The sequence below is a fragment of the Geotrypetes seraphini genome, chromosome 2 (genome assembly GCF_902459505.1).
Source record: "Geotrypetes seraphini chromosome 2, aGeoSer1.1, whole genome shotgun sequence".
NCBI classification, from domain to species: domain Eukaryota; kingdom Metazoa; phylum Chordata; class Amphibia; order Gymnophiona; family Dermophiidae; genus Geotrypetes; species Geotrypetes seraphini.
The window spans coordinates 364,626,581-364,648,748 of record NC_047085.1 but is presented as its reverse complement, the minus strand read 5'-3'; the positions used below and the strand labels follow the sequence as shown (position 1 = coordinate 364,648,748).

Genomic DNA, 22,168 nt, shown 5'->3' with positions numbered 1-22,168 from the left:
TGTCTATACAATGTTTTAAGAAATTGTTGAAAACATCTCTGTTTGTAGAGGCTTTTTTATTGAGTTAGAAGGAAAAAGTATTTGAAAAAAATGAATTAGACAATGAATATTGAATGATGCTATTATTTTAGTAAGTTTTATTGGATTTAATGTTTGTAGGTATGTATGTATGTAATGTTTGTATGTATGTATAATAATTGTATTATAATTTTGTATGGGTTTTTTTTTTTGTAATCTGCTTAGGTTTAGGCAGAATATAAACTTTTTAAATAAATTTAAAAAAAATAAATTTTTTGCTTGTTGTATCACAGGAGAAGCTCTTTTGCAGCAAATTCTTCCTTGAGCTAAATCAGTTCCTTTTCTATTGCAGAGAATTGGAGACAGACTTTGCAAATTCTAAGCCTCCAAATAGTAGATTAACTTGGGACTAATGCTCCACAACTGTTGTACTCATAATGGTCATTGTAATTGTTGGATTAGATATAGGGCAGTTGTATTATATAATTAAGAAAATTAAACTTCACTTCCATCTTAATTTAACTGAAGATTATTGGTAGACTATCAGGCTCATAATCAAAACATTTAAATGTCCAAAAACCAGCCTAAATCAGCACTTGGTCATCCTAATAGTCAGGACATCCACGTGCTGATAATTGAAACCATCTTTCTGGACATCCAGCAAGACTTCCAAGCCACTGAACATCCAGAGCCCAAACGGGCATGTTGGGAGATGTGTTATGGGTGGGCATTGAGCGGGCTTAAACCTGGATGTCTTGCAGCAATAATCAAGCTTTCCCAGGACGTCCAAGACAGAATTTATTTAGACCTGTTTTACTTGCATCTAAGTGCCTCAAAGGTGACCACTGGTGGTTTTAAGGCATGACCCCCCTCCCTTACTCCCCCAGTGGTCATGATCCCCTCCCACCATCCAAAGGAGGAGAAAAAATAGTAGGCTTCCTATTAACTGATTGTGACAGGGGAATCCCAATTAGCTGATCCAGTTTAGGGGAGTCCTGCCGGCTCATCTGATGTGAATGACCCCTGCCGGGATCAACTGAACTGGCAAGAAGATTCCTTTCTCCCTCCTTCCCTCCCTCATAGCCACTGATCCCCCAGCCCCCTCCACAGCAAACTCCCTCTCTACACACCTCCCTCCAACATCCCTGACACACACCCAACATGCCCACACATTCCTGATATCCCCCCACCCCTTTGTACCTTCAGTAGAAAAATCAGCAGAAGGAAGACTCACTCCCTTCTGCCACCAGACCCTATTGAACTCTGACACCCCACTTCAAATTGTGGAACCCCCCCTGAACCTGTGGCACCCCACCCTGGCACTCCTAAACCCCTGTTGCCCGAACCCGACACCCCCCTACAACCACATACCTTCAATGATAATCTGGCAGAAGGGATGCCCATTTCCTCACCTGGCCAATCAGAGCCTTAGGCCCTTCCCAGTGTATCCCAGTCAGAAGAAATCAGTGATTTTAAACTATAGTAGTGCTATTTAACTTATTTTAAATGATCTTAAAATTGGAATGACGAGTAAGGTGATTAAATTTGCAGATGACACTAAACTGTTAAAATGCATGCAGATTGTGAAAAATTGCAGGCAGACCTTAAGAAATTGGAAGACTGCATTTGTCCACATTAAATTTCATCTGCCACTTGGATGCTAAAGTGATACACATGGGAAGAATAACCCACATCATAGTTATCAGGTGCTAGGGTCCATCTGGGGGGTTAGCGCCCAAGAAAAAGATCTGGGTATCATTGTAGACAATACAATGAAACCTTCTACCCAATATGCAGCGGTGGCCAAAAAAGCAAACAAGATGCTAAGAATTATTAAAAAAGGGATGGTAAACAATACCATGAATGTTATAATGCCTCTGTATTGCTCCATAATGCAACCTTGCCTTGAGTATTGTGTTTAGTTCTGGTTGTCTTATGTCATTGAAGATATAGTGGAACTAGAAAAGATTCAAAGAAGAGCGACCAAGATGATAAGGGGATGGAACTCCTCTCGTATGAGGAAAGATTAAAAAGGTTAGGGCTCTTCAGCTTGGAAATGAAACAGCTGAGGGGATATATGATTGAAGTCTACAAAATTCTGAATGGTGTAGAACGAGTACAGGTGGATCGATTTTTTACTCCATCAAAAATTACAAAGACTAGGGAATACTCAATGAAGTTACAGGGAAATACTTTAAAAACTAATAGGGGAAAATATTTTTTTCACTCAGGGAATAGTTAAGCTCTGGAACATATTCCCTGAGGTTGTGGTAAGAGCAGATAGTGTTGCTGGTTTTTAGAAAGGTTTGAAAAATTTCCTGGCGGAAAAGTCCATAGTTTGTTATTGAGAAAAATATGGAGGAAGTCACTGCTTGCCCTGGATTGGTAGCATGGAATGTTGATACTCCTTGGGGTTTGGCCAGGTACTGGGGACATGGGCTAGCTACCTTGAGAGCGGGCTACTGGGCTTGGTGGACCATTGGTCTGACCCAGTAAGACTATTCTTATGTTCTTTAATTATGGAATTTTTCTTAGTTGTTTTGAAATGTCTTGCAAACAGTGTTTTTAGTCACTTCTTGCATAAGTAAATCGGTACTTGAGTAAAATGTGAGAAATGAGAGTTGCTAATTAAATGCTGAGGTAACTATATTTTTAAACAAGTACAATTGAGAATAATAATAATAAAAAAGAAATGGTGGTGTGTTCACTTAAAGAAAGGAACAAGAGATTTGGAAAAGATACTATTTAAAACTCACTTTTTAATGAGGAACTGTAGGCACTATAGCCTAATTATCATAATAAAGGGACTTGTCTGCTGTACATTCTTTTGCCTTTTCACAAGTTACTTTTCTTTCAACACCAATCCAAACTCCATAAGGAAGGGCTGGGTTTGGTAGCACAGGAACAGGATGTGAGAAACTTAAGATAAATTTAATCCAGTTGCAGTTTAGCCCAGTGGTCTCAAACTCAAACCCTTTGCAGGGCCACATTTTGGATTTGTAGGTACTTGGAGGGCCTCAGAAAAAATAGTTAATGTCTTTTTAAAGAAATGACAATTTTGCATGAGGTAAAACTCTTTATAGTTTATGAATCTTTCCTTTTGGCTAAGTCTTAATAATAATATTGCCATTTATAGCTAAAGAGACATATGATCAAGAAACTTTCATTTTACTTTTGTGATTATGATAAACATACCGAGGGCCTCAAAATAGTACCTGGCGGGCCGCATGTGGCCCCAGGGCCACGAGTTTGAGACCACTGGTTTAGCCTGATGTGAACTAAACAGATAACCTTGGCACTTGCATCACACTCTGACCTTTAATATCATTGGTAAAATACACAAACCATCTGCTTTGGTGGAAATTGGCTGCAGCTTGTTTATTAACTATTTAAACAACATTCATTAGAAAGCAAATTTATCCCTTCTCAAAAGGTCCTTAACTTTTACCCCAACCCTTCATAACTGAAGACTACCAGACAGTGCAAACCTAGCCTCCGTCTACCCCAAACCACAATCAATATTTAATTAATCCAAAACATGAGTTAAGGTAAACCTTGTGGTGATGCAAAGACCTTACCTTGGCTTGACATGGTGTCACACCTGAGCCTTTAATCTTTCCAGACCAATTTCATCCATCTCCTTTTCATTTTCATACCAACTATCCCCATTTCTCTAAGCCCTTCTATTCCCACCAAGCTGCAACCCAAAAATACTGCCCTTCCCAAAAAAACATCCACAGTCCATTGTCTACCCTCTACCCCAAACTTACCAAGTTAATCAGGGCCTTAGGCCCTCTCCCAAAGTTTCCCAAGATGCATTGGGAGGGGGGAAGGCCCGGGAATCTGAGCACTTGGCCCTGTAGACAGGAGGGAGTTGTCTTCCCTCCTGCTGATTTGTTAGTGGAAGGTACAGGGGTGTAGAGGAGATATTTGGGTGGAAGTCGGAAAGTTGGAGGATGTTGGGGGGTCTGGAGATTTTGGAGGGTATGGAGATGCTGGGGGTTCCACAGATGTTGGGAGATCCATAGATGTTGGGGAATTTGGAGGGGTCTGGAGATGTTGAGGGGGTTGTCAGGGGGTGGGGTGTAAGCAATCGGTGGGTGTGAGTAAGGCAGAGACAATTTTTTTTTCTCCCTGCCGATTCAGTTGATCCTAGCAGGGGAATCCATGATCAGCTGAGCTGGCAGGACTGCACTAAAACTGGTTTAGCTGATAGGGATTCCTCTGCTGCAGTCAACTGATGGCCTTTTAGACAAGGTAGTTGGGTACGTCTGCAAAACTTGCTTTTGTGCGTTTTTCATGTGGACATTTTTATATTTGAGAATGGCCAGAAAAGATAGATGTACATAGGTCATTCTCAAAAATAAAAGACGTTGTTTTTCACCCACACATCCAGGGGGGTGGGAGCAGGAGGGGGGGGTATATCTTTTGTTTTGGTATTATTCCTGATGGATGGGGGAGGGAATTTTTATCTTTTGTATAGATACTGATTGATTATAAGTGCTTGGTTGATTATCATTATTTATATATAAGTTGATGTGCACTTTTTGTTGGCATTAAAAACTAAATAAAGTAGAAAAAAAATAAGACATCTGGATGTTTTGAGAATGGACATTTTCTCAGTAAGGGCTCAAAGCAAATTACATTCAAGTACAGTAAGTATTTTTATGTCCCTGGAGGGCTTACAGTTTTTACGTTTTAAATCTGAGGCAACGGAGGGTTCAATGATTTGTCCAAGATCTCAAGCAATACCAGTGGGATTTGAGTCCTGGCTTCCCTTGTTCTCAGCCTGCTGCTCTAACTATGTTTGGTAAATCACCAGCAAACTAAAGACTAGTTCGAGCTGAAGCTCAGTGGCCCTTTGGCAACCTACTAAAAACACTGCTAGGTATATAATTTTATGGTTGTTAGTAACCTCAATTTCTGTTAGAGTACTGTTGAACATTAATTTCCATGTGGCCAACAGAAAGATGCTGTACTGGGGAGCTAGGGATGACTAAGAGCCAAGTATGTGCTGCATTATAATGACTCAAACTTGACTAGTTTTTAATATTTCCATACAGCAAATCCCTCAAAACACATTTCTAATGAACGACCGTACTTGCTATAATGGGTTTTCAGATACTAAAGTCAACAAGCGTACATGACACCACTTTCTTTTTTAATGGTGTGTTTCAAAATCATAGCATATCGATACATTGCTCAGTGTTTTAAAAAGCCCTCTGATTCATAAACTAGACACAAATATTGATATAGGCTGCCAGCTTTCTTCTGAGTGCCTTATGGAAGTAATCAATTCAAAAAGCTCCCAGTTTAATTAACCAAAGAAGGGGGTCCTAATGGGTTCTTCAGGCACTTCCGGGCTTTCTTTTACAGAAAGTAACTCTTCTGACTAATTTTTCACACTGGGTATAGTACAAACACCATGAATGATCTTCCATGTGCCAATAAGAAAATAACTTGAAGGGTTTAGCGGCACTTAGATTTGGCTGGTAAAATGTCAAAATAATGATCACATGTATAACAAAAAAAAAAAAAAGCCAAATGTTTTCGTCCTTTCGAACTATCTTCTGTTTCTTCCCCCTATTTTGTGTGCCCAAAGGGAGTTCAGGATGTTGGTGATTGAGATGGTATTGGCCACGGATATGTCCTGTCACTTTCAGCAAATCAAGGCCATGAAGAATGCTTTGCAGCAGCCAGAAGCGTAAGTTATCTTTTGACTTTCTACGACTAAAAGTGACATATCTGCAGTAGTAGGCATCATCCTGCCAGTTTCGTTTGGGGGGTGGGGGGTTTCCAGCAGGACGGATTGGGTACCTTTCTGCCAGCGACCTTCAGGATGTGGGAGGGGTTCCAGCAGGAGGGATTGGGCATCCCTCCTGCTGCATTTTTTCGGGAGGGGGGGGAGGGACTGGCGGCAACAGATGCTAAACTTATTGCCGCAGGGAGATTCTCTTTTGCATGGGGCAATCAACAATATAAATTATCTCTCCCTTCCAGAAAAGGGACTAGAGGAGTTAAGACTTTTGGCCAATCTTTGATTTTTAAGTTTTCTCAACTTTGGAACGATCTTCCATTCCTTTTAAGAAGTTCTAGATCTCTCTCTTATTCTTTTGTAAGCTTTTGAAAACTATTTTATTCACCAAACACTTCGGAAATTAATTCTTTTCGATATTTTTCTTTTATGGTTCATATTTTTTTAAGTTAACTATGTAAACCAAGTTGAGCTTTCTTAGAATGAAAACTCGGTATATAAAGCCAAGTATTAGATTAGATTAGATCGCTTGCTGCGATAAGCTTAGCAGTTGCATCTACAATAACCCGATTCTCTAACCAGCATCTGTAACATGGACGTCGGTTACAGAATCAGATTTATTTTAGGCGGCCTTGGGCCCGATTCTATATAGGACGCTTGTCGGCTTCTGAGACCGGGCGTCCTATACAGAATCCGGCCTGTAATGTATAGTGTTCTATTAGTTATACAAGTGTGAGTCTTGCCCATAGTCCACCCAGACTCCACCTATGTATATACCTACTTGTAAGACATGTGCACATTTACAGAGTAGTTCTTAGATTGATTTTTGACTGCACTGAGACAATATTTTAGCACATTTAAGTAGAAGGGACTCTTAGATTGTAAGCCGTCTGAGAACAAGGAAATACCTACTACACTTCTCCCTCCGTATTCGTGGTTTCAGCAAATCGCGGTTTCGTTTATTCATGGTTTTTAGCTTGCTGGCTCCTCCCCCCAAATTACGTCAGCTTGCATAGAGAAATCGCCGATTCCAAGCGTTTACAGAGAAAATCGCTGATTCCCAGCACTTTCTTCATCGTGTTTTGCCTCTGCTTCAGGAACCGGCAAGGTCTCCCACCATGTTATTAGCAGTTTCACCATATTCACGATGGTTTTTAATAGAAAACAGCAAATAACATATGAAAAAGTTATTTGCAGTTTTTCTGTATTTGCGGTTCTCTTAATCCCCTATCGCAGCGAATACGGAGGGAGAAGTGTATACCTAAATATAACTATGAACTGCCACTAGAAAGATGTTGAGGGGGCATTTTTGATATGATGTCTAAGTATGATCCGAGACGTTTTCTGAAAAACATCCAAAAATTGAGTAGTGAACGTGGCAATTTTTGAATCAAACGTCTATCCAGTTATTCTGAAAATCACCATTTTCTTGATGTGTTTGTGCTCAGTGCATCTCTCTTTAAGGACCACTTTCCCAAAATGAAAATGTCATAGAGATGAAAACATAAAAACCACCCATTAAAATGTACTCAGCACCTCATATCCTATTCCTCAGCTGTCCTTGCATCTCTAGTTTATTCTACTGTATAGTTGGTCTAAAGACCTATTACAATGGATATAAGTGTTGTAGAAATATATTGAAGTTTTGTACCATTTACATGGTTGCCAAGTTTGCCTAAAAGGTTAAGAATAGGTTAGTGTAATACAGTATTCATGTTTAAAATAAATGAGCAATATTTTCTGAACATGTAAAACCCTCGCAAGAGAAAAAATATTGGCTGATAGCTTCAGATATTCCTTTAGAACTCTGAATAACCAATTACCACTGAAAGATCTGAGTCACTGAATTTTGAAGATTAATCTTTCAGAGCTGTCAAGTTCCACAAACACATAAATCACTCTATAAAGTATCCCGGTTAAAGGTTAGAATGGCCTCATTGCTTTTCTTTGTTGTATTTGTTCCTATCTTTGTATTAGGTGCATAGACCATTAACTTTTTCAACCATTTGGGTTTGCAGCATTGACAAGCCAAAAGCCTTATCTCTGATACTGCATACAGCAGACATCAGTCATCCTGCCAAGGCCTGGGACATCCATCATCCCTGGACCATGCTACTTCTTGAGGAGTTCTTCAAACAGGTAGCTTGGAAATCTTTTATATAATTTTACAGCAGGGCTATACTAAGGCCCTTTTTTACAAAGGCGCGCTAAGCGTTTTAGCGCGGATTTAGCATGCGCTAAATCAACACATGTGCTAACCACTAATGCGTCCATAGGATAATATGCACGTGCTAGCTTTTAGCGTGTGTTTAGCGGGCGCTAATATTTATCACGCACTAGAAAGCTTAGCACACCTTTGTAAAAGAGGAGGTAAGAGAGAGAGTCAGGCAGAAGCTAAAGGTCCCACTAAATCATATCATTTTTCTTATATTAGATGGTTAGTTTATGGAATAAGAGGGTCCATAGATAAAATCCTGTGAGGGCAAAGCTGTCAATTGACACCTCAAGAATGGGTAGACTTGGTTAGAGAATGGCATGGTGAAAGAATTCATCACCGTTCCTGTCCCCACGGATAAACGCAGGAAACCATCCCCTGTCATTCTTTGCAGTTTCAACTGTTTATTAGTTTTATAACGTCATACAGAAAATGCATAAAATGTAATATGATAAAATCCATAAAAGCACCTCAGTTCTACATATGAAACATTAAGTCCCTTTTCTCCCACCCACCCTCCCTCCCAATTCCACCCTCTCATTTTTACTCTGGATACGCTTTTGGAATTTGAAAGTTGACCGGATCATATAAACCTTATTTAAAGATCTTTTATGTAAAGTTCCAATGGTCCCCAAATTTTCTGGAATCACCTAGTTCCTCTGTTAATATTTTCTCATATCGATAGTACAAACAAAGAGTCTCCCACCAGAAAGGTAAATTTAATCGATCCCATTGTTTCCAATTCCATCCCGTGTCATTCTTGAGTGTCTATTTCAACCACAGTCCTTCTTCAATGCAAGGCTTGAGGGCCAGTGGCTGTGCTCATTCATACTCTGATTCTTCCCTCTCTCTCCCTAGGTATAAGTCTGTAAATGGCACCTAAACGTGATTGACACATGGCTGGGGCCATTTTTCTAGGTGCCGTTTACAGAATCCAGGCTATAGTGTCACAATATTCTCCATCATATTGACACACATCAGTAGTTTTACGCTGCTTAGTATTTTATAAGAGGCCACATACAGTATGTACGTTGTTAATTGTAAACATTTCATCAAGTGGGTCTGTACTTTAGTTCTTAAAGTATGAGCCCCTCACCTTATAAAATTTCTTCTATAGGGGCCTGGCCACTACATGATTTTTTTTTTTTTTTTAAGCCTCACTATTCAGGGGCAGATGTTAAAAAGTATATTGTTTGAGTAAGGCTGGTTGTAGCCAGTTTAGCTTTTGATTGAGTTCAAGCATCCAGTGCTCAAAATGGAAATGGTTCTCGATGGCTTTTATAATGGTAGCGACCACTGAGAATCCTATGCAAATGTATTACAAAGAGCTAATTAATATTGCACAGCAAAGAAAGCTCACTTTTTACTGTGCAAACTTTTATGTCAGGTTTGAGCTCTTGTAGCCTTACTTTTCTGTCAGTGCCTAAGTGCTGATTGGCTTGAAAGCTCAGACCTACAAAAAATTCCCATGGGTCCAGTGGACCTCTTCCCGAAACCTTCCCTTGCTGAAAAAAAATTCCTGGTGGTCCAGTCGACTCCCTCCAACCCCTCCTCAACCCTTCCACTGGCCAAAAAAGATGTCCCTGATGGTCCAACAGTAGACATGATCCCCCTACCCCGCCATTGCACAGGTGGTCCAGTGGCAAACCTAATACCTCCCTCCCCTCCAAAGATAGCCCCTACTATTACTTCTTCAAAAAACCTGGTTAGTCTAGTGGTCCACTGCTCTAACCATAAATTTAAAAAAGAACGTAGACCCAGAATGTTAAAACTGGATTCTGTTATACAAGGCAAACAGTACAATTTGTGAACAAAGAGATTAGTGTGAGAAAAACAATGTATCGAGCAACATTGAGGTACTGTACAGTAGTAAATACTTGTAAGAATAGAAAACTAATGGTGGTTTGCAAGTACAGTACAGTGGAACCTCGGTTTGCGAGTAACCCGGTTTGCGAGTGTTTTGCAAGACGAGCAAAACACTCAGCAAACTTTTGACTCGCAAACCGAGCACTGCCCCGATCAACGAGCACTCACTAGGGTAGCCCAGAAGTGGGTGGGTACCTGTCTGTGGGTGCTGCAGCCCTTGCAGCGTGGTGGTTTCCTTTCCCCAGGGTCCCCGTGCGGCTTTCCTCCCTCTTTGGCGATGCCTTTGCCATTAACCAGCGCCTCCCGGCTTCCGATTCAAGCCAGCCATCCTCCAGACTCATGCGCAGGACTTCTGCACTCCCCCGTCAAGCCGGCACTGCTCCAACAACACACGCACCACATACAAGCACGCAGGACGTCCTGCATGCTTGTACGCTCGTGTTATTGGAGTGGCGCTGGCTTGACGGGGGAGTGCAGAGGTCCTGCGCATGCGTCTGGAGGATGGCCGGCTTGAATTGGAAGCTGGGAGGCGCTGGTTAATGGCAAAGGCATCGCCGAAGAGGGAGGAGAGCCGCACAGGGACCCCGGGGAAGGAAACCACCACGCTGCAAGGGCTGCAGCACCCACAGACAGATACCCACCCACACCTGGGCCACCATAGTAAACCTTGGTTGTGGAACGAATTGTTTCAGTTTACATTGTGGCCTATGGGGACATGTGCTTTGATATACGAGTACTTTGGATTACGAGCATGCTTCTGGAACGAATTATGCTCGTAAACCAAGGTACCACTGTATTTTGTATTAAAGTTTTGGGGTTGTGGAACGAATTGTCTGAGTTTCCATTATTTCCTATGGGGAAATTCACTTTGATATACGAGTGTTTTGGATTATAAGCATGCTTCTGGAACGAATTGTGCTTGCAAACCAAGGTTTTACTGTATTCTAATCCAGAGATAATCTGGGCATTGATGGCAAACAGTGTGATCTGAAATAGAAAAATAGATCTTTTGTGAGAGATTATAGAAACTGTAATCTAACAATTTGACAACACAGTGAAAGTAAGATTTTAAAAAAAGATTAGTGATTATAGAAAGATATTCCTGACCGAGGAATGGAGATGCCATATATGGAATACAGATAAGAGTAGGACAAGGCGAGTCCCAGTGGAGTGAGATGCTGGAAAACAGATTTAGTATTGTCCAGTAGCTGACAGCTCTATGTAAAAAGGAGATGTGATGAGGGATAGCAGGTGAGGAAGCGGAAAAGATCAATGGGTTTCTGTCTTATCAGTGTATAGCCAAGTGGATTGATAGACAAAATGTGTTTGCTTCTATGGTGTGGAAATGAAAATAGAGCAAAGAGAAGTGGCAGATGATATATGTAAGAGAAAAAGAAATAAAATAATATCATAAAAGAGAAAAAGCAAGGAAATAGCATTGAAGGGATGGGAGAAAACACAAATACATCAGCAATTTATGTTCTGTGAAAAGAGTGGATAAGATGTAGCAAAGGTGCGAGAGAGGCTCACCAAGGTGGGAAAAAGGATGCAGTTAGCAAATGAATAAAGATGAACTGGCCGACACAGCGTTTTTATAGCCGCCGCTAGCACTAAAACTGGAAATTCTGTCAGGCCCTATGTAGGCTTTGGTATTGAATTTCCATTTAAAAATAAATAAATAAAATTTAAAGTTGGGTTTTGCATGACTGGGTATGTTTTCGGACTTAAGCAGCCATGGGTTAATACGTAAAGGGTCCCTTTTACAAAGCTGCAGTAGCGATTCCCATGCGGCAAATGCGACGCGGCCCATTTGCCACACCGGGACTCACTACCGTGGCTTTGTAAATGGGGCCCATAGATAGGACAGCTATTTATTTGGTCCTATTCATGTACTAAACCTGACCAATTAGGTCTGAATATTGGAACCTAAGCGGACTCTGTCCCCAGAACACCCCCGACATAGCCAGCTTTACGTTCAGACTGGTAACTAACCAGTCATTTCTAGCGAGGATAACCATTTAAAAGGTATTGAAAATGACCAGATAGCTGTAACCAAGTGAGTTAACTGGTTGAGAGCCATTTCCAGCCGATTAACTCCCTTAGAATATCAGCCAGTAGATATTAAGGATGATGAAAACAGCAGGAAGAGGGAGAGTGTATGGAAAAAAGGCGTAAAATAGTAGGATCCAAAAACTGTTTAGAACTGCAAACTAGAAAACTGGAAAATCATTTTCATAGGATGAGATGATTTGAGAAAGTATGTACAGATTTTTAACAGTTTTCTTGAATAAAATGGTGTGATAGGCGTGTTAGTCCACTTTTAAAGGTAATATATAGAATAAAACAATACATAAAGGAAATAATATGATACTTTGGGCTCCTTTTACAAAGCTGCGCTAGCGTTTTTAGCGTGCACTAACCCCATGCTACGTGCAAAAAACTAACACCAGCTCAATGGTGGCGTTAGCATCTAGCACACGCTAAGCGCGTGCTAAAACCGCTAGCGCAGCTTTGTGAAAGGAGCCCTTTAATATTGGACTGACAATCCATTTTTTTTAATTAGCTTTCAAAGAAAACTGATCGAAATGGTCTTCTTTTCAACTACAGCGAATTGTTTCACTGTTTAAAATAATTTTATGAGAAAATCTACTTGTCTTTATAGACCCACTTCCTTCATCTTGGCTACTCATGGCCAACTTTGGGTTGCTCCACTTTATCCTATCAAATTAATCTGTCTTTCCTTAGGCATTGTTCCCTCAATTTGGAAGCAGGCAGTTATCCAACCTACTCTGAAGTAACCTCCTCTTGATTCAATGATTCCAGCTTGTGCTGTCTGTCAAAAACTGTAGAAATAAAAAAAGTTTTTCTCCAATTAAATCAGTTCATAGAAGGAAGTTTGGCCTTGCACCTATAACAGTTGGGATTTAGGCCTGGCTGCAGTACGGAAACAATCTTAACGTCATTACTTAATGATGATCACTCTAATTTAAGTCAGAGATGTATTGCCTTAGTAACAGCTTGAAATACTCGGATTTGTGAAAAGCTCTAATATGTTCAAAATAAATTTCATAAAAGTCTAAGAGATGTCATATAAAACATGAACAGTGCTGCTTTGGTTCAGATAAGGTGTGCCATAAAAAAATGGAGGAAAAAGCCTCAGACTGAAGCCCTCCCACCTCCACAAAGGTGGTTGGGTGGTAACCTCACTGGCAAAAAACCTCCATTGCACTCCCAAAGTATAAAAACCTTAAGCAGGGCTGTCTGTACTGGATGATAGAAGAAAGAAACTTTCGACTTATCTTCTGTTGGTTTTTGTGATTGCAGTGATCCAGGCCTTCTATATACACTTATATGCTGAATTTGAAGTCTGCTGCTTTGCATGACTGCATATGAAACATATTGTCCAATCAATTTTCCTCTTTGTTTAGGGTGACAGAGAAGCGGAGTTGGGACTGCCCTTTTCTCCACTGTGTGATCGTAAATCCACCATGGTTCCCCAGTCTCAAATAGGTAAGATCTTGTGCTGTTATTTTTAGCATTCATGGCAACAGCTGACCAGCGGATTGTGTGGTTGTTTTATTTGATTTTCAACCTGTTGCATATTCATGATGAATTTAGTGGTACGGGGGCCAGTGTGATGGGAGTGGAAAGATTAACTTGTGGAAGAGTAGCAGCAGTATTAGTGACTTTCCTTAGGGAAAGTTGAGTAAAATTGAACTCATCTGTGTGACAAAGAAGTTTGAACAGGAATGTGCCTATAAATATTTAAGAGTAGATGAAGGAGCAACTATCAAGCAGAAAGCGCTCAGAGAATAAATCAATAAAGAATATTATAGGATATTAAAACTGATATTGAAGAGTACATTAACATCACAAAGGCTTGCTAACCGATTTTATTAAGGCATGGAGTTCTAATCTTTAGCGCGTGCTAAATGCTAAGTCATTCATTATATTCTATGGGCGCCTTAGCATATAGCGTGCGCTAAATCGGTTAGCGCACCTTAATAAAAGGACCCCATAGTAAGATACAAGCTATTAATCAGCTAGCACTTTCTGTACTCTCATATAGCTTTGGTATTGTAGAAGACCTTGAAAACCCAGATGTATGAACAAGAACTCCATGTCCATAAGGTCATCTGTAAGATTCTGTATGCCTAAACTGTATATTCCTAGATCTGAAGGAGGAACGGGTCTCAGAGAAATAGATTACACCTATCAGTGGCGTAGTAAAAAAGGCTCAGGCCTTCCCTCCCCCATACCTCTTTAAATCTTCATCAATGCGAGCAACTTCTCCGATCTGCTACTCTCACCAGCCTGGCTCCCCTCTGAAAACACTTCCTGGTCGTGGAGCCAGGAAATGACATCAGAGGGAAAGCAAATGCTGGCGCGAGCAGCAGGCTGGAGAAGCTGCTTACAATGGTGAAGATTTAAAGAGGTACGGAGGAGGGAAGGGAGGGCACAAGTGTGGAGTAGGGGCAGGGAATGAGCAGGGTGTGTGTGTGTGTGTGTGGAGAGGAGGGTATGGGGTGCCACCGCCCCGGACGCTTTCTACCCTCACTATACTATGCCACTGATGCCTATCAAGCTATTATCGTACTGTTGGCCTTCAGACTTACCTAATGGCATCATCAGATCCCAATGCAGAAAAGGTGTTGAAATATGAAAGATAACCTCCAGAATCCAGTTCCACCATTAAATTTGGACAAGCATTCTGACAAGTAGAAGGGATGATTGAAAATCTATTTGTACCAAAATTTGCAAAGGAAATGAAAAATCTCTTCAAGAAATTAGATCATCAGGGGAGAAAAAAAACCAAGTGCAAATGCATAAGAACAGCGAGAAATACAAAATTTTACTTCAGGAACCGTTCGTGGATTAACATTGGACACATGAATAGTTAAGGAGAGGTGAATGATAATTGCAGCCCAGGACAGTGAATTATGGGTGAAATGGTTTACAGCAAGCTTTGAAAAAACTGGTTCAACAGACATTTGTATGCTTTAAAAGAAAGAGCTAGAAGCAGTTGCTCATCTTCTGGTTGGCTTCAAAGTGCTGACAGCGAAAAATGTTGTTTAGAAAAAGGCATAGTAAGGTGGCACACCTCATTCATTGAAAAGTCTGTAAGCATTACAGCATTGGTGTACTAGAAAAGCACTGGGATCATGACCAGTGGCGCAGTAAAGGAGGGGGGCAGTCTGCCCCAGGCGCCATCGTGCTCGGGGGAAAGGCACTCCTCCTCCTGTCCGCCCCCCCCTTCCCACTCCTCCCCATGCTGCACACATGCCCCTTCCCTTACCCCCCATACCTTTTTAACTTTGGCGCGAGCAGCCATAAACTAGTTGCCCGCGTCAGCTTTGGCGTTCTCTCTGCCATCACTTCCTGGACCCACGCCTAGGAAGTGACGGCAGTGAGAGCACCGAAGCCGACGCGGGCAGTAAGTTGATGGATGTTCACGCCAAAGTTTAAAAAGTACGGGGAAGGGCGCATGTGCGCATCAGGGGTGGGCGGGGAAGAGGGCAGGGAAGGGGCGCCGCTCACCCTCGCTAAGCCACTGATCATGACCCTAAGAGAATTGTGGAAAACAAAGATGTTATGATCATGTGGGACATCCCCATCCTTAGTGACAAAAAGCTGGATGCCAGAAATCAGATAGAGTGGTAAAAGAGCCACATTGGTTATGGAGATGTTGGTTCAAAGCTATTACTTGGTGTATTGCATGGAGAGAGGGAAGATCCTCAAGAAATGCAATCCAAGATCAAGAAAATGTGGCAGAGAGAAACAGAAATATTTTCCATCATTTTGGGTGTGCTTAAATAAACTAAACTAAACTAAAGCTTAACTTTGTATACCGAGTCATCATTCTGAGAAGGCTCAACTCAGTGTACAGCAATTAAATAAACAGGGAATGATTTACAAATGATAAATAAAAGATAATAGCAAAATTTCAAAAGAATTAATTTTCAAAATGTTTGGCAAATAGAGTAGTTTTTAAAGATTTACGGAAAAATTGAAACGAACTGAAACTCCTTAAAAAAAAAAAAAGGGGGAGATCATTCCAGAGTTGAGAGAATTTAAAGACCAAAGATTGACATGTCTTAACTGTAGCCCATATTAAAAACTACACCCCCTCCCCCCAATAGTCAGTGCTTAATATGAAGGCAGCTTATTTAACCTTCTGCTAATATGTGCTCTGATATGGTGCCACCAAAAGATAGCCACATTATATTTTCATATACATTATTAACCACCTATCTTGACTGAAATTTGATGCAGCAGTGTAGAAATAAGATCATACTTCTTCCAGATACAGCATTTATATGAATGATATTACTGCCCTTATGTGCGTGATCAGTTGCAATTAGACTTTTTAAGGCAGGGAACTGCTGCTAGTTACTTCTGAACATGTAAATCATTCCAATCAAAACAGCATTCATGTTCATTTACCTTGTTAGTGACAGAGGTCATGAATAATGAGTATTGTCATAAATAAGTTAAATGCGATCATGTTACCCAGCATAAGAATTCCGTTAAAGCTTGTCATGGATTTATGACTTATGAAGAAAGGATACTGAACAGATTAAGGCCCCATTTTATCAAGCTGCGGTAGACCATTTTAGCGCGGGCCGGTGAGGTAACTGCTCCGACACTCATTCAATTCCTATGAGCGTCAGAGCATTTACCTTGCAAGTCCTACCACAGCTTGATAAAACGGGGCCTAGATGAACTAAATCATTGACAGTAACTCCAGCAGTGTGAATATTCTGACTTTTGGACTTCAGGTCCAGGCATAGTCTTCTTCCACCTCAGTCACTGATATTTTCCAGTGGTTAGTCTGTGGTACAGTAAGGGAGCATCTGAAACATAGTAAGGGAGCATCTGAAACAAAAGGCTCAGCAAGTCTTCATGGGCACAGGGGGCTATATTACCATTAAAATGAATACATGAAAAATACTCTGTGCCTTAATACAGAATCCTTCACATTAAGGGGACAATTATTTATTTTATTTTAGGTATTTATATACTGCCTATCAAAGTTATGTATGCAGTTTACAATCAGGTACTCAAACATTTTCCCTATCTGTCCAGTGGGCTTACAAGCCATCTAATGTACCTGGGGGCAATGGAGGATTGAATGACTTGCCCAGGGTCACAAGGCACAGTGTGGGATTTGAGCACACAATCTCAGTGTGCTGAGGCTGTAGCTCTAAACACTAGGCCACTCCTTCCCCCTTTCTCCTTCTATAAAGAGAGTGTCATCATTTAGGTGCCAAGAATAAATATAAATGACCAGAATACGGGAATATTTGCCTTGCTCTGCAAGTATTCTATTAAGGAAAATAGGCACCTAGGGGGTAGCATTCAGCCTATGACATTAACCTCCTAATTCTAAATATGATGCTCAAAGTGTAGTAGCAAATTTGGGTGTGCGCCCAGTTTCCGCATGCAATTTCATTAACAAATGAACCAATCAGTATCGATAATTATTGGATGCTAATAATTACGGACACTAATTGGCATGCAGTGTTACAAAATTTAGGTGTGATAATTTACACGAGATTTTAGCTGATATAAATCCTTGCGCCCATAATTGGGTGAATATCACGACAACAAATGCTATTCTATAAATGGTGCTTAACTGTGAGCGGGTTTATAGAATAACACCTAGTGCTAATTTTATTGGGCCAATTTTCGGTGTCATGTTCAGAATTTAGTCCTAGGTAGCTTGTAAGCTGCATCCAAGTGCAAACTCAACTCCAAATATTTAATGCCAGGGCATGTGCGGCAATGAATATCCAGGTGTGTGCACTGTCTCAGAAGTTAACCAGACACCAGATCAGTGGTTCTCAACCCTGTCCTGGGGACCCCCCAGCCAGTCGGGTTTTCAAGATATCCCTAATGAATATGCATGAGAGAGATTTGCATATCTGTCACTTCCATTATATACAAATCTCTCTCATGCATATTCATTAGGGTTATCTTGAAAACCCGACTGGCTGGGGGATCCCCAGGACAGGGTTGAGAACCACTGCACCAGATGATATTGATGCCCAGTTAACTCAGCACAAAATGTTAGGACAGTCTTTTTTCTGACCTAACGTTATCTGCTTACTTAGTGGACTGAATATATCCTGCTAATGGTGATCTCCGTCTGCAGACCCCACTCCTTCCACTTAACCTAGCTAAGAAATTCCCCAGTACCATCTGGTTAAGTGCTTCTGAATATAGACTGGCCAGCTCAGCGGGGTTTAACCGGACAGCTCTTTAACTAGGCCAGTAGATATTGCCAAAAGGCTGTGACTAGAGCACCTTCCATTTCGGAAGGCAGTAGACAGAGACCGGACCAAAAGTTATGTGGATGGTGTCAATATTCAGCATTATCGAGATAATTTAATCCATTTAGTGGAGGAGTGGCCTGTGATCTGCTGCCTCAGCACCCTGAGGTTGTGAGTTTGATCCCAGCCTGCTCCTTGTGACTCTGGGCAAGTCACTTAACCCTTCATTGCCCCAGGTACCACAGTTAGACTGTGAGCCTGCTGGGGCAGATAGGGAAAATACTTAAGAGTACACTTCCCCCTCCCCATTTGCGGTTTTGAAAATCGCAATTTCACATATTCGTGATTTTTTGGGGAGGGGGAAAAAGAATAAAAAACATAGTTTAGCATTCCCCCCGGCATCCCGGCCTTACCTGGTGGTCTAGAGGGCTTTCGGGGCAGGAGCGATCTTCCTACGCTCCTGCCCCGTGTAGATCGCCAATAGGAAATGGCTGTGGGGAGTTCCTGTCATAGTCTCGAGAGACTACGGGAACTCACGGCAACCATGTCCTATTGGCGATCTGCACGGAGCAGGAGCGTAGGAAGATCACTCCTGCCCCGAAAGCCCGTTAGACCACCAGGTAAGGCTGGGATGCCGGGAGGAAGGCGGGAGGGAAGCGGGGGTGGGTCAGAACCGGACCAGAAGATATTTGCGGTATTTCACCATTCGTGGTCCGGCTCTATCCCTATCCTCCGCGAATCCGGAGGGAGAAGTGTACATAATAACTAGTTAGTGTATTGTAAACTGCTTTGGTTGAATCTCTTCATGAAAAGGCAGTTAATAAATCCCAATAGAAAATAGCTACTCTAACTGAATAGCTAAGATAACTGAACTTTATTTAGTTTTTAATGCCAATAAAAAGCGCAATACAATTTATATAGAAATAATGATAATCAACCAAGCACATAATCAATCAATATCTATACAAAAGATAAAAATTCCCTCCCCCATCCATTATTACCATCAGGAATAATACCAAAACAAAAGATATACCCCCTCCCTTCCCGCTCCCCCCCCCACCCCTGGATGTGTGGGTGAAAAAAGATAACTGATTCAGTAGCCCTATTTAAACAGATAGGGATGCCAAATATCCAGCATACTGATAAGTACAGTAGGTAAGTTGTCTTTATGCAGTGTCTGGGCAGTTGAACAAAGTCCCCCATATTGCTTTGAGAGCAGTCTGTACAGAGTACTCTCAGAATAAACATGGCTGGTACACTTTTTTCAAATAATAATAATAAAAAGAAGGGGAAAAGAAAGCTACTGAGCTGCGACCTAGTAAAACAGTATACCCTGGAGTCACCCTATCTGAATGCTTATTGTATAAAGTAAGCAGAAATATTTAGGCAGCACTGGTTTCATTCTGTTATTTCAAAGGCAAGTGCTCCACCATGAGGGTATTCAGAAAATAACTTGAGGTGCAGTGCAAGATAACCTGCAGATCTTAACCAAATGCACAAATGTTTCTGCTTGACCAGCCCCAAAATGAAGCCTTTTTAAAAATATATATACCTATGTAACTTTCTGAACTACCAAGACTATACATATAGGGCTTGTGTTTCACTAGGGGCTGCCTTTGCATAAAATTAAACACGGCTGTTGCCTTTAAATTAATTCATGCATTCAGAATCGTTATATCGTAGTCAGTGGGATTGAAAATATGTATCCCCTACAGACTGTCACCTCCAATTTCACCTCTAGACTGATAGCTTCTCCACCTTCATTCCACCCTTAAAAATACAGATAGTAGCAGAGCAGATTTTCCACTCTCCACCATCTGCACAAGAGCTGAAAAATCCACTATATGTTCACTTATTGCCAAAGGTGAACCTATAACTCCAAGTGATCCAACAGTTTTCTTCCTGCCATTTTATTTTATTTTACAATCTCTGCATATCAAGAAGAAAGTTGTTTGTGATTGATCAAAATTAGCCCTCTGCAACAGCCAAGCTGCACAGAGTCACTAACTTGTCTGCACCATGGAGCACTGCCAAAGAAGCAAGTTGCCAAAAAAAGAGAAGTACTGCAGAGTAGATGTTCGTGATGTCGGATTTAATGAAGCACACAACAAATGGCACTCAACTGTATCCACATAGTTTAAGGAGTTTGAAAGGATACGGACCCAACGCAGGCTGTGTTTCAAATCTATCATCTTCCTCAGGGGTCCTAAGATGGAATATACTTTTTTATTTATTAAAAAAAAAAAAAAAAAATTGAGATGGAGAATAAAGAACAAGTGTGTTCCATGTGAAAAGATAGTAAATGAATGTGAATGTCAGTGAGACAATTTAATGTGTGTGCCATGCAGGAGTGAAGGGTGACATTCTACCAAAAGAAGCAAGTTGGTCACTGAAGTTAATCCAACCCGTGTAGACCAAATCCTTGGATGAAATTGAAGATGACATCTCAAATTAGGTCTTATAATTAGGACTTCTGTACAGTGTCCCAGCTGACTGTATTAAGCAGCCAGTCCTATTCAGTCCAGGCACTCACATATTCATGCACCTGCTTCCTTCTGTCACCCATTCTCCAGTGCCACCCCTTCCCTTTGCCAGCTATAAGTATGTTTTTTTATTTATTCATTCATTCATTTTCTATACCATTCTCCCAGGGGAGCTCAGAACAATTTACATGAATTTATTCAGGTACTCAAGCATTTTTCCCTATCTTTCCCGGTGGGCTCATAATCTATCTAATGGACCTGGGACAACGTGGGCTTGAACCTACTACTACAGGGTGCCGAGGCTGTACCATACTCTCAGACATTGTATGGTAGAAAATAGCAAGGTAACCATTGTTTGATAGAGATAACGGTTATTAGCACAGGGAGACACGCAGAATGCTCCACGCTGCTCCTGACATTCATAGGAACGCTATAGCTCTATAACGCATAGGAACTCTATAACAGCATGTGTGTACCCAGATTTTGTTATAGAATATTAGCGTAAACCTGCATTGGCATCCCTAAATGTAGGTGCAGAAAGGAGCAGATCCAAATCCAATATCTAGAAAAAAAAAAAGTCCTTTATTTAGCAATACCTGATGTGGACCATGTTTTTATGTGATGAAGGTGACTGAGTACTGCCTGATTACCTTCCAGGTAGTGGTTCTGGCTTCTCCTCATTCCAATCCCTCCCTACCCCCTGGAATCCCCCACCCACCCTTACCACCTTTGAAGATAAAGGAAGTACCACAAGGCAGCCATATTTTTGGTGGCATTTTATGTGGGCAGGAATCAGTGGGCATTGCTCCTACCCATTTAGCACTGGACCACCTGGGATTCTTCAAGGTATGTCTGAAGGGGGAGAGCAACTCAGGGGCCAGGCATACCTTCCTGTATCTTCAGGGAGTGGAGGGGATTTGGGCTGGTGAAGAAAATTGCTCCCATTTCAGGGGGTGGGAGGGGGGATCAGGAACCAGGCTAGAATTTTTTTTTTTTTTACATAAATGTCTTTTGTAGGTCCTGACTGAATATTAGTCCACCCATCTCCATCCTGTAATGCCCTAATCCCGCCCCAGTCCCGTCTCCGTTGCCTGCTCATGTTGGGCAGGGAGGAAGTCCGGGCATGCGCGGACTTCCTCCCTGCCCAACGTGATTTGAGGAGGCTTTTCAAAACCCGGACAAAGTGCTGGGTTTTCAGAAGCCGTCGGATCCCCGGACATGTCCGGGGAAATCTGAATGTCTGGTAACCCTACCTCTAAACCTTGAGACCCCTCCCCCATCTCTCACCTTACAAACTGCCAGGCCTTTCTGTCTCCCAAGCATTTGGACTCTACCAGCTAGGACAGGGATCTCGAAGTCGTTCCTTGAAGGCCGCAATCCAGTCGGGTTTTCAGGATTTCCCCAATGAATATGCATTGAAAGCAGTGCATGCATATATATCTCATGCATATTTATTGAGGAAATCCTGAAAACCCGACTGGATTGAGGCCCTCAAGGAGGGACTTTGAGACCCCTGAGCTAGGACATCTAGAGATAGTTTACACAAGCAAATCCTGCT

General features: G+C 41.5%; 1 protein-coding gene across 6 annotated transcripts in view; it reads left to right on the top strand.

Moving 5' to 3' along the window:
* The window catches only part of PDE1C (phosphodiesterase 1C), a 758,662-nt gene that overhangs the window by 591,753 nt on the left and 144,741 nt on the right, over positions 1 to 22,168 (top strand). For all 6 annotated transcript variants that reach the window (XM_033930571.1, XM_033930573.1, XM_033930572.1 and 3 more), the window contains 3 exons: positions 5,621 to 5,722; positions 7,792 to 7,912; positions 13,283 to 13,364. In XM_033930571.1, coding sequence (XP_033786462.1) covers positions 5,621 to 5,722; positions 7,792 to 7,912; positions 13,283 to 13,364 — 305 coding nt within the window. The remainder of the gene's footprint in view (positions 1 to 5,620; positions 5,723 to 7,791; positions 7,913 to 13,282; positions 13,365 to 22,168) is intronic.